Source organism: Semicossyphus pulcher, unplaced genomic scaffold, assembly GCF_022749685.1.
Source record: "Semicossyphus pulcher isolate SPU_LCO1_2020_fin unplaced genomic scaffold, fSemPul1.0.p SCAF_4, whole genome shotgun sequence".
Taxonomy (NCBI): Eukaryota; Metazoa; Chordata; class Actinopteri; order Labriformes; family Labridae; genus Semicossyphus; species Semicossyphus pulcher.
Genome location: NW_027211715.1, coordinates 470,001 through 482,426, shown reverse-complemented (window position 1 = coordinate 482,426; position 12,426 = coordinate 470,001). Strand labels below are relative to the sequence as shown.

At 44.9% G+C, this 12,426-nt stretch overlaps 2 protein-coding genes across 3 annotated transcripts in view; both read left to right on the top strand.

Annotated features, from left to right (window-relative positions):
• The first annotated feature begins 1,120 nt into the window (after nt 1–1,120).
• Nucleotides 1,121–2,964, top strand: jun (Jun proto-oncogene, AP-1 transcription factor subunit). Its single transcript, XM_069679677.1, has one exon. The coding sequence runs from the start codon at nt 1,329–1,331 to the stop codon at nt 2,301–2,303; it is 975 nt and encodes a 324-aa protein (XP_069535778.1). The 5' UTR covers nt 1,121–1,328; the 3' UTR covers nt 2,304–2,964.
• Nucleotides 2,965–8,857: 5,893 nt separating this feature from the next.
• Nucleotides 8,858–12,426, top strand: part of LOC138607907 (uncharacterized) — a 4,679-nt gene continuing 1,110 nt past the window's right edge. Inside the window, exons 1-5 of one of the 2 annotated variants that reach the window (XM_069680564.1) lie at nt 8,858–8,960; nt 9,493–9,533; nt 11,421–11,495; nt 11,565–11,754; nt 11,862–12,426. The exon at nt 11,862–12,426 is cut by the window's right edge and continues 1,110 nt beyond it. In XM_069680564.1, coding sequence (XP_069536665.1) covers nt 8,894–8,960; nt 9,493–9,533; nt 11,421–11,495; nt 11,565–11,754; nt 11,862–12,352 — 864 coding nt within the window. In that variant the 5' untranslated portion in view covers nt 8,858–8,893 and the 3' untranslated portion in view covers nt 12,353–12,426. The remainder of the gene's footprint in view (nt 8,961–9,492; nt 9,534–11,420; nt 11,496–11,564; nt 11,755–11,861) is intronic. The other variant, XM_069680565.1, reaches the window with a different exon arrangement.

The window sequence follows — 12,426 nt, the reverse complement described above, 5'->3', positions numbered from 1 at the left end:
CTGCTGCTCCATCAGTCACCACTATTAAGAATTAAACACACAGAGAATAAACGGAGATCTGTTTTATAGCTGAGCTGTCGAGCTGTCGTTTAACGGACGTCACTTTGAATAGTCGGCTTTCTGGAGCTGCTTGAACAGAACTCTTTTACTGTTTGAAAAACACTCAAACACTGAACTTTCTGAGGTTGTTTTTCTTGTATGGTCTTTTGTATGATATATAAATATATAAAAATGTATATTATAATATTTTTTAAGTCAGATAAAAAAAATGTCATTCAGCAGATGCTTTTGTCCAAAGCGACGTACATCTGAGAGTGAATATGACACAAGCAACGCTCGAGACAGGAGGGGGCGGAGTCAGGAAGAGCCAACACACAACTTCAGGTGTGACCGGACACTGGTGCTGACAGGCAGAGCATCAGCAGCAGCAGCAACATCAACAAGATCAGTATAGTCATCATCATCATCATAAAAATCCTAGTCAGCATAAACTACATCCTCAATGTCATCATCATCAATAGCATCAATGTCATTAAGCGCAGAGGTGTTCATGAAAGAGCGATGTGGCAGTTAAAGCTGAATAACTGTTTGAACATGCAGTGATGGGGTGGTGTGGTGGTAATGTTGTTGACTGTAAACATGAGAGTAAATAAAACAAAGATTTGGACCAATAATCACATTAATAAGCTATCAGAGGTCTGTCAGCTGTTGTTAAATGTGTGACCTCTGTGTGAACATTAAAGCAATGATAATAATTCTTCAGCTGTAATAAATTATATACGAGTAACAAATCTGTTCCTCATCAGAATAAATCTATGAAAACAAACAGAGCTCCGTCCCGCCTCTGACAGAAGAGCGGGTAACCAGATATTCAAAAACAATACGTCATCCCACAATGCACCGCGCCTGCGCTCTCCTTACAGCATGACCTCATCCCACAATCCACCGCGAGACTCAGAATCTTCTGGGTGGTCGTCTAGGCAACGCGCCTTATCTACGGAATGGGCCCCGCCTCACGACACGCCCTCCAGCCAATGGGAGAGCCGCGTCATGACATCATGGTTATTTTTAGCGAGGCAGAGGCAGCAGATAAGGTTAGCCTGCACGCGGCTTCGCTCAGAGTGTACACACAGCGGCGGAGCACACACACAGCTGCCGGTACAACCAGCAGAGAATCCCGAGACCGAAAAGAGTTCTGGTTCCGGACTCCGCTCACTGTTTGGAGGTATTTACCATCAGAGAGGACGTGTGGAAACAACAGATAAACCCGGAAGAGGAGAAGTTTCTTTCTAAAAAGACTTTCTACGCGTGTTTTCGGTTCTTCTTCTATGTTTAAGATGGAAACTACTTTCTATGACGACTCCCTGAACGCTTTCTCCCAGCACGAGTCCGGCTTCAGCTTCAGCAGCCCCAAAGCTCTGAAACACAGCATGACCCTGAACCTGGCAGATCCCGCCGGCTCACTGAAGCCGCACCTCCGGCCCAAAGCCGCGGACATCCTCACCTCTCCGGACGTGGGGCTTCTGAAGCTGGCCTCCCCGGAGCTGGAGCGGCTCATCATCCAGTCCAGCAACGGACTTATTACCACCACGCCGACCCCGACACAGTTCCTGTGCCCCAAGAACGTCACGGACGAGCAGGAGGGCTTCGCGGAGGGGTTCGTCCGTGCCCTGGCGGAGCTGCACCACCAGCACATGCCGGCCCCGGCGAACGTGAGCGTCACCTCGGCTCCGCAGATCAGCGGCAGCTCCGCCCTGCCACCGGTGTCCTCTGCCGCCGGGGCTTCTGTTTTCAACAGCGGCTCCCTGCGCGCAGATTCTCCGGTCTATGAGGACCTGAACACCTTCACCCCTGCCATCAGCACCGTGTCGGCCCCAAACTACACCACCTCAGCCCCCACCATGTCCTTCCCCGGTGCCCAGCCGCAGCTCCCCCTGTACGGGCAGTCCTCCCCCTCCCCGCTGCCCCGGCTTAACGCGCTCAAAGAGGAGCCGCAGACTGTGCCTGAGATGCCGGGGGAGACTCCCCCTCTGTCCCCCATTGACATGGAAAGCCAGGAGCGCATCAAGGCAGAGAGGAAGCGCATGAGGAACCGCATCGCTGCGTCCAAATGCCGGAAGAGGAAGCTGGAGCGGATCTCTCGGCTGGAGGACAAAGTGAAGACCTTAAAGTCCCAGAACTCGGAGCTCGCGTCCACCGCCAACATGCTGCGCGAGCAGGTGGCCCAGCTGAAGCAGAAGGTGATGAACCACGTGAACAGCGGCTGTCAGCTCATGTTGACCCAGCAGCTTCAGACCTTCTGAGGGGGGCTAGCACCGGAGAGAGACTGATGATGGACGGAACGGACGCTTCCTGTTTTCTCCCCACACCGGGACCAGATTTGGGCTGATGTGGCGCCTACAGGCAGGACCGGGAGCCGCAGTGGAGCTCCTGAGTGCCAGGCGCGCCCCCCTCTCCCTTCCTTGGTGCGTCCCGCTGAGGGGCTCGGGACAGAATGATCTGGAGGGGGGCATCCCGCAGGATTACTCTCTGTTTCTGTAGAACTGGACTGAAGTGTTCTGATTAGCTCCGGGTCAGAGCACCGGGCGAGACTGTCAGTGTTTCAGGATGACCTGCTGCAGACAGACTGTAGAGCTGCCTGACCTCTGAGCTCACTGCAAACAACTGATTCTTCCTTGTAAGAAGTGACGTTAGAAAAGCTTCAAGGTTTCTTGTTTCTTTCTACAGTAGTTTGATGAGGTTTCACTCATTGTTGTGTACATAAGATCCACCGCAGGAGGACTGTTTGTAACATGCTGATGCTTTTTTATTCTTCGTTTCTGAGCACTTCAGGAAATATACATATTTAAGAGAATAAAGCTGATAAACTGAAGCAGCCTGCGTTCTGTCAGTGTGTGTGTGTGTGTGTGTGTGTGTGTGTGTGTGTGTGTGTGTGTGTGTGTGTGTGTGTGTGTGTGTGTGTTGTCAGCAGCTCGAACAGTAAAACATGTTGCGACATGTTGCAGGAGCTCTCAGCACCTGAAGGTAAATTCCATCAGAGCTGTTATTGATCCGAGCTCAGAGATTGTTTGAGCTGACAGGAGGCCTCACTCAGGGAGGGAGAAAATACACCTCATGTCTACACACACACACACACACACACACACACACATAAACACCAGAGAGTACTAAGGACTCTCAGTGATACTGGGTTCACAGCTCAGGTAAACGACTCACCCTGATTGCACATTTACTAGCATACTAATGACAAACAGAGGCTTATATTTCTAGCTAATAATGCTAACATCTATTAGCATACTAATGACCTACAGACGCTCATATCTCTAGCTCTGTCCACCAGTCAGTTTAGATCTGAAGAAGGTGAAAAATCTTCAAGAACTTCAACTCATCTCTGCCGACAGCGTCACTGATCTCACAGAACAGATAAATGACAGGGTTCCCTCCATACTGCAGTGACTGAACATGACTCCCCCTGCTGGCAGCAGGTCCACACACACACACACACACACACACACACACACACACACACACACACACACACACACACACACACACACACACTCGAATGAAGGTGTTCGTTAAAGCAAAAAAAAATTTAATGAATGTAAATGTAAAAGTCTCACTGTAGTTATCTGGGAAAGATTATAATAATCACAGGTCACAATGACTGCGAGCTCTCTGCTCCTCTGTGACAACAAACTAAAGACACGAGCATCACTGACACACACTGTTTGAAAGCTGTTAAGGTTGCTTCCTCTGCTGTGTGTTCAGTTATGATCCCCACAGACTGTTATATATATAACATATATATACATATATGTATATATATATATATATATATATAACATATAACAGTCCGTGTATACACACATATATATATATTAGGGCTGTCAATCGATTAAAATATTTAATCGCAATTAATCGCATGTTTGTCGATAGTTAACTCGTTATTAATCGCAAATTAATCACACATTTTTTACCTGTTGCAAATGTACCTTAAAGAGATATTTTTTAAAGTGTTTAATCCTCTTATCAACATGGGAATGGACAAATATGCTTCCTTTATGCAAATGTGTGTTTATTATTGTTGCAACACTCCAAAACTATGAAAGAAATCTGAAGCAGCGGTGGCGCCGCAGCAACGTGTGTGTAGCAGAAACACTGCCGGTGGTAACTCAGTTCACATCGACAGTAAATATAAATAACTTTTGTCTTGTCCAGAGAACCATCGAGCAGGGCTTTGAGGCCGAACTTGACATTTAAAAGTTTGTTTCTGCATGCTAACCCCAACATTGCGGCTGCATTGCTTCCTGATTTCTCGAACAACGGGGCGGGCGGAGGGTCAGAATAATAGAACGCGCGTGCGTTAAAATAATTAGTGGCGTTAAAGGGAATGTGCGCGTTATTAACGCGTTAACTTTGACAGCCCTATATCTACATATATATATATATATATATATATATATATATACATATATACATATATACATATACATATACATACAAGTATACATATCAAACATTTCTGCACTGACACGATGTGCAGCAGGTGAGTGTGTGGACAGGTTACACATTATGACACATTAAGAACCACTAGAGGGCGACACAGACTGACGTGGCAGATGGACTGAGGCTGTCTCACTGCAGCTTCAGTCATCAGTATTACTTGAAAGACCACACACCAGTCAGACTCCACCTGTCAAACATATAGAACAAGTAATAAACTACGGTAGCCTGAAGGAAGCTTTAGCTTGACTCTAAGGACACAAAAGATAAACATGAGATGATCTTCAGCTGGGAAATGTGGTTGTTACAGCTCAAACACACACAAAAGTAAAAATGTTCAATATAAGTTATATATAAGATAATAAGGTCATTCTTTATTCATCCCTAGAGGGGACATTTGGTAAAAGTAATACTGAAAGTAATGTAAGACACAGAGACTACTGGAGCATCTGGTGGAGCTGGACTCTCTGACGGTGGAGTCAGACAGGAGGATGCTGTCCAAGTTACGGGTTATCTTGGACAATGTCTCCCACCCACTCCATGATGTGCAGTCAAAGACTCATTCCCCCATGATGCACCACAGGAAGTCATTCCTGCCTGTAGCCATCAGACTCTACAACGCCTCCCTCTGAGTGTCTGACACACAGACACCACTTTAAACTGTGCACTGAACTTTTTGCATTTATGTCTTATTCTATATATAATGCACATATTTCACATGTTTTCTGGCCGCTGTTATGCCGTATATTTCTCTATGCTTCTCTGTGTCAGAGCAACTGTAACGCCCGAATTTCCCCGCGAGGATTAATAAATATTTCTGATTGTGATTGTACTTGGCGGGGTACAGTGATAATGATGGAAGGAATATGATATACATGAAGCCTCATCATGAAACACCTGTTTCATTCTCTGTATTCTTTCATTTTTCTCTTTTTTCTTGTTGTTTTGTTTTCTTTCACATGCGGCAGAATGAACAAGTCATAAACAAATACAATTCATGTCATTCAGTATTAAAAGAATAAGCTGCTGTCTGTAAGCTTACAGTGGAAACGTAATCTGGATGTCTTATTTTGAAGGGCTTTCTCTGCTTGCTCAGATATGGGGCAACGTGACGTCACTTCGGAAGCGGTGTCCTTCCTGCCATATAAGGAGAGAGAACGCTTAGTAGATGACGTCACGGCGAGGAGGGGTGTTTTACGGGAAGTGAGCGGACTCTGTAATCTCAGTATAATGAGGGTTAGTGAGATACAGCCACACACACACACACACACACACAGAGAGAGAGAGAGAGAGAGAGAGAGAGAGAGAGAGAGAGATTTTGAGGGACTTCAGTGAAACACTTCACTTCTCTGAGAGGAAACACTCACGTGACTGTAATTGTTTGACGGTTGTCACTTTACAGAACATGGTTGGTAAAGATAAAGCCGATCTGATGTTGATACAGTGTTAACTAAAGTAGTAACACGTTTCTCCACCTCAACAAGCTACAGTTTTAAAATGCTGCTTACACAAGCAACACTCACAAAATAATCATTAAATAACATTTTATTTTGAAGTTGTAAAAATTAATTGGCTTCATAAAATGGCTTTTTGCCTCCTTACATTTTAAACATACCTCTGTGTATTTCTGTGAAGTTCTAATGTGACTTTTCTTTTTTGACTTGAGTAAAAGCTGTTCGATCCTTTGATTTATCACCGTATTCTTTCTTTCATTCTTTTATTCATACCAGCTGTCTGATGGGAGCCGGTCAGGTGGAGCTGCTCACACCTGTACACTGAGTAACTGTGTGTCATGAAGGTTTAAATCACACAGACAGAAGCACCTGTTCAACCTGCTGGTGTTACATGTTGAACAGTTCTTTAGCTCAGGTCTCAGCAGCAGAACAGGAGACACTCCTCTGCATGCTGCTGCAGGAGGAGGACACCAGGGGGTGCTGAGGAGGCGCTGACGAGGTGCTGAGGAGGCTGATACACTGGGACCCAGCTGTCCCAGCTGCAGGAGGAGGACACCAGGGGGTGCTGAGGAGGCGCTGACAAGGTGCTGAGGAGGCTGATACATTGGGACCCAGCTGTCCCAGCTGCAGGAGGAGGATGAACCTGATGCTGCTGAAATGAGAGCAGGAGAGAGAGGAGACACAACATGAGGAGAGATGTGTATCTGTTTTATAAAAGGTAAAGTTCAGTGACAGAGAAAACGACAGGAAGTGAAAGTGTAACGCCAGCCTCAGGATATTTTGACCTTTAATCTGTCGAGGAACTCAAACCTCACATCCTGTCAGAGCTGCTCAGGTTACAGGGGCTTTAGTTCTGGAGAAATGAAACTAGTTCTACTTCCTGTCCAACACATCCTCAACACTGAACCAACAGATTCACCAGGCCTCACTGAGAGGCTCTGTCTGTCAGTGTCACATATTAAAGTCAGGATACTTTATTGTAATGCTAATCATAAAGTCAGTAAATTAAACATCAGAGAATTAAACACACAACAAAAGACTTTATTAATCCCACCAGGATAAACGACAGAAAAGAGCTTCACCTGGACCAGGATCTATAAATAATGATCAATAAGGTTTTAACACTTTGAAACGTGAGTCTGTGTCTGTCACTGAGAACAAGAAGCTCAGCCTGTCGTCACAAACATCTCAGCAGCTGTCGGATGAATTCACAACAGTGAGTTCCTCCATCTTTTAAACTGTTATCTGAAACACATGCATGATCCCAGCTGGTGATCGGTTCTGTCCCCTAACTGTTGATCACAGCCTCAGCTGCTGCATGTGTTTCTGTTCATTTTGACCTGCACTGTTTGACTGTTTAAAGATGCTTTACACACCAGATGTTCTCACTTGTATCTCCATGTGTCAGAAGTTGCTGCGTGATAAAAAACCTGCTCTGGTGATGAATTTCTAACTTTCCTTTATGTCTCTCATTTCATCTAAATGTTAAAAAACCCCAAAAGGAAGCGGCTGACAGCCCAACCATGAAACCGCTGCCGGCTGAGATGGTGGGATTTTTTCATGTTTCCTCCCTCTCTCACCACTTTTCCACCGAGCTGCTGCTTCTTCTCACAGCAGAAAGAAGATGTCACAGTGACAGATCAACACTTTTCACGCTCACAGAACGAAAGGATTTCATGTGAATCTGACGCAGAAACAAACGGATGACAAACCTGTGACGTAAAAACATGAAGTTTAGTCCATTTAAAGCTCAGTCATGAATTATTACACAATACTTTTGATTATTATTAACATTGTATTAAAATATATAAACGATCATTTCAGTTATTCTGCTAAATGTAGCCTATTTGTAAAAAAGGTTAAAGACAGTGATTCTTTAAATGATCATTTTAAAACTTCATTTACACGTTTGCAAAATGTTTTTATCAAATCAAAAACAGGTCATGCTTTGCTCTGAAAGATTTATTCCAATAGATGAAATAAAAAAGTGAGCCTGATACACCTGACTCTGTGAGCACACTGGTCGTCTTCATGTGAGGTCACATGAGGACAGAGTGTGCCTGACTGAAGCTCAAAGAGACATTTATATTTGACAAACAAACATTGTTTAAGGTGGAACCATCACGTGATCCTGATCCTCTCCATCAGAGCCTGCAGGTCAGAGCAGCTTCACTCAGGAGGGTTTGCGGAGCGTCACACACCTGCTGTAAAACTACTAATAACTTTAAACACACACTCTGTTCATTAGCATTATCATCATTAGTATGATTCTTGTTATTGTTAATTTAATTATTAGATAGATAGATAGATGACATCACACATCTGGAGCTGTATGGAGGTAGTGCATTCAGTAGTGCTCTCATCATCAAAAACAGTACGGCGCAAATATGCATGAACATTTATAACCATACATAGGTGAGCGTTAACGTGTCATGATGCTTTAAGTCCTGGTGTGAATTCACTTTCAGTCTGTGCGTTGTTTGCTTCCCCTGTCATCACCGAGAGGATTTGCACAGTCTTATGGCCGAGGGGACAGAAGAGTTCCTGAGTCTGTCTGTGGAGCGGGACTGGGACAGCAGCCTGCCGCTGAACACGCTCCTCTGCCTGGGGAATGTGCTGTGAAGAGGGTGGTGGGCGTGACAGCGACATAAATGATTGCATACATGTTATTAAAGATATAAATGAAAAGACAATAAAATGAATTCTCCTCCCGACAGGATCAAACTGAGGCTCGAGACCTGCAGAGGAGAACACATGATCGCTGACGGATCATCATTATGCTCAATTATGTGCTTCTTTCTCACGCTGCAGTTGGAGGTAAGTGCACCTTCAAAGATATCTGTAGCGGTTTGTTAGCGTCACGTGACGGCTACTACGTGTCACGTGACATTGTTTTGCCTGAGCCTGGTGGTGTGACAGGCTGTGGAGATAACATGGCGAGAAACGAGGAGAAGCAGCAGGGGAGGCTGAACAGACTGTGGCTTCAGAGGGAGAGAGAGGGTGACACTGTGCTTTATATCCACCGCACGGACAGCTAGCTTCAACTGTTAGTCACACTGATGCTAGCTCTTAGCTGCTGCTACTTTACCTCCACCTGGCTGAAAATAGGCCTGACCCTAACCTACATCATATAGAAGAAGAAAACGCGGCTCAGTGTGTTTTTTATAATGTGCTCAACTTCTAAGGTCGTTTAAAACTCGTCAGCCTGTTCCTGACAGTGATACTGTTTGTGCTAACTGCTAACTTAAAGCTTAAACTGTATGCTCCTGTCTATGCTAACAGTTAGCATACAGCTCAGAGTTTGTTATTGCGAACAGTTAGCATACAGCTCAGAGTTTAGTTTAATGTTTCTGCAAACTGTTAGCATACAGCTCAGAGTTTAGTTTAATGTTTCTGCTAACAGTTAGCGTATAGCTAAGAGTTTAATGTTTCTGCTAACAGTTAGCATGTAGCACTGTGTATGTACTCATGTTTCTGCTAACGGTTAGCATTTAGCTCAGAGTAAAGGCTGATGTTTTGCCTGTCATCACAGAGGGTCGTCTCAGAGACGTCGACGAGCGGAGGCCCCGGCTGGTAATGATGACATCATTGATTGTTGTGAACTGATGCTGTGTTTGAAATGCCATACTACACGAGCAGTACGAGGGTTAGGGTTAGGGTTGGATTTCCCCTGCGTCTGTCACAAGATTCATCACACATTCACAAACATTTAGGGCAATGTTCAAGTCTCACTGCTAAAATGATTATATTAGAGAGCAGTGCATCACGGTCACCAACAACAATCTTTGCAAAAAAAAGGGTCGACCTGGATTCAATCCTACATCAGCTGCACTCAAGACGAGTTCTCATCCCTGTCAGCTACCGAGCTCTCTTGTTAATCAGGTGTCCGTTAGGTGTTACTGAACTTTCGTCGCCCTTTCATTGCTATGATTAACAAATGAACAAAATTATGAAACAGAAATGTGTTTCTGACACGTTGATGTCGTCACCGTGTTGTAGCTGGTTGAAAAAGGTTGATATTAGGTCTTAGATGTTGACTTTGCTTACATGATTGGATTTACATGATTTAACTTTAATCTATGTTATTAAAAGATTTAGAGAATAAAGTCGTACTTTTAGGCTATGGTTAGCCTGTATCTTATTATGAAGGGTAATAAGGGCAGCCAGCCGCCTGCGCTAAAATGACTAAAATCACGAGTTATTTTCTGATACTTTAGACAAAGTGGTGCTGATGTTCCAAAAGATTATGTATTTTGTATTTGTGAAACCTATACTAATGTACGGATATATAGCTGTTTAGTGTGCTTACACATTACTACGAAGGAGATCTTGCATGTTCTCGCCAGGTACATGTACGCTATGCTTTCATGCTACCAGGTGTGCTCGATAAATACAGCTCCGGCTGAATTTGTGTTAAGCCTCCTGTGCAATCATTTACAACTTCATAAGATGTTCACTGTGAAGTTATACTTCACACATTCCACATTTTAGTGCAGGTGGCTGGCTCTTCTGATATTTATAATACTTAGGCTAACGATAGTCTAAATTACGACTTTATTCTGATAAAATAACTCGTAATACTACGACTTTATTTTAGTAATGTTACGACTTTATTCTCCTATGACTTTATTCTCGTAAAATTTCGTCTTTTTTCTTGTAATCTCCATTTTCTTTTTCTTTAATGTGGCCCTTATACTCTGACTTCTTTTGCTTGCTGGGCTGGGACGTCACAACAGCAGTTGAAATAGTTGACAGCAGCAGCATTCCAACAGAATGGGGTGCTATAGCTAATAAAGTGTCAGTTATTGTTTACATCTGCTTTCCAAAACCAGAAGCTGGCGCCTGCCGTAGCATACTGCAAAAAAAAAAACAGCTCTGTACATAGCACAGCCGAACGCAGTATGTAGCATGCAGTATGTAATATCCAGTATGTAATATGCAGTTTGTAGTATGCAACAGTATGTAGTATGTAGTATACCTTAGTATGCAGTGTGTAGTATGTAGTATGCAGCAGTATGTAGTATGCAGCAGTATGTAGTATGTAGTATACATTAGTATGCAGTGTGTAGTATGCAACAGTATGTAGTGTATACTATGTAGTGTGCAGCAGTATGTAGTATGTAGTATACATTAGTATGTAGTGTGCAGCAGTATGTAGTATGTAGTATACATCAGTATGCAGTGTGTAGTATGCAACAGTATGTAGTGTATACTATGTAGTGTGCAGCAGTATGTAGTATGTAGTATACATTAGTATGCAGTGTGTAGTATGCAACAGTATGTAGTGTATACTATGTAGTGTGCAGCAGTATGTAGTATACATTAGTATGTAGTGTGCAGCAGTATGTAGTATGTAGTATACATCAGTATGCAGTGTGTAGTATGTAGTATGCAGCAGTATTGGAACACAGCATGTGTGACTCTGAGCAGCTGGTTTGAGTGAAACGTCTCTGTCCTCAGTCCGCTCTGACGTCGGCCTCCTCGGTGAAGAAGTGGCTCCCCAGCATCAAGGCTGAGATGGAGTTCTACCTGCAGGTCAGTGATGTGAAGGTGGATCCAGAATAACAAACAGACGGACTCTCTGACGCCCGTTTCTCCTCTCAGCAGTCGCAGCTCACTCACTACCCGGAGAGGAAGATCGCTCAGTTCCAGCTGCACATCGAGGCGTTACAGAGAGAGTACAAGAGCTTCGTCTCTAAGCTGCGAGTCCTCGACCCGTCCTGCAAACACACGCCGTGGACCCCTCGAGCATACTGCAAACGCAGAGCAGACTCACAGGACGGCCCCCCCACCGGTCAGTGTGTTTATGTGCTCTGATGTTTCTGACAGATCGTTCTGTTGGTTGAACTGTTCCTTTAAGACACCGTCAGCTGACTCTCCTCCTCCTCCTCCTCCCCTCAGTGAAATCTCCTCGTCTGTGTGAGTCTCATGAAGGCAGCACAGACAGACGAGCTGAGGGGGACTCAGCCTCTCGCAGACCCCTCAGGATTCAGACCGAGCCGGTCTCAGGGACCTCAGAGGGGGTCTGTGCAGACCAGAACCAGCCCCTCTGCTTTGACCACACGAGGCTGGCTGTGGCTGCTGCTGCGTTCAGGGGGCCGGTTGCTCAGCGCGGCTCCTCCCAGACTCAGACTCTGGCCCGGGTCCTGCAGTCCGGACTGCCCAACCTGGTTAACCCTTCACCCTCCTCCTCATGTCGGAGCAGAGACTCAGAGAGCAGTGAAGGAGCAGCGAGGAGAGGACAGGAGTGTCAGTCAGACTGTGGAGCAGCACAGAGGAATTCTTGGAAATCCTCCGTCAGTGGGAGCGCAGAGAGGACCGCTCATGTCCTGGGACTGGACTGTTACTCTTCATCCTCTGACGAGGAGGAGGAGGAGGACAACGACACCTGATCCACACTTTCTACATTTGTAATAACTGTTTTTTGTTCATTCTCAGGCCTCCTGAGAGCTGCTGCTCATGTGGA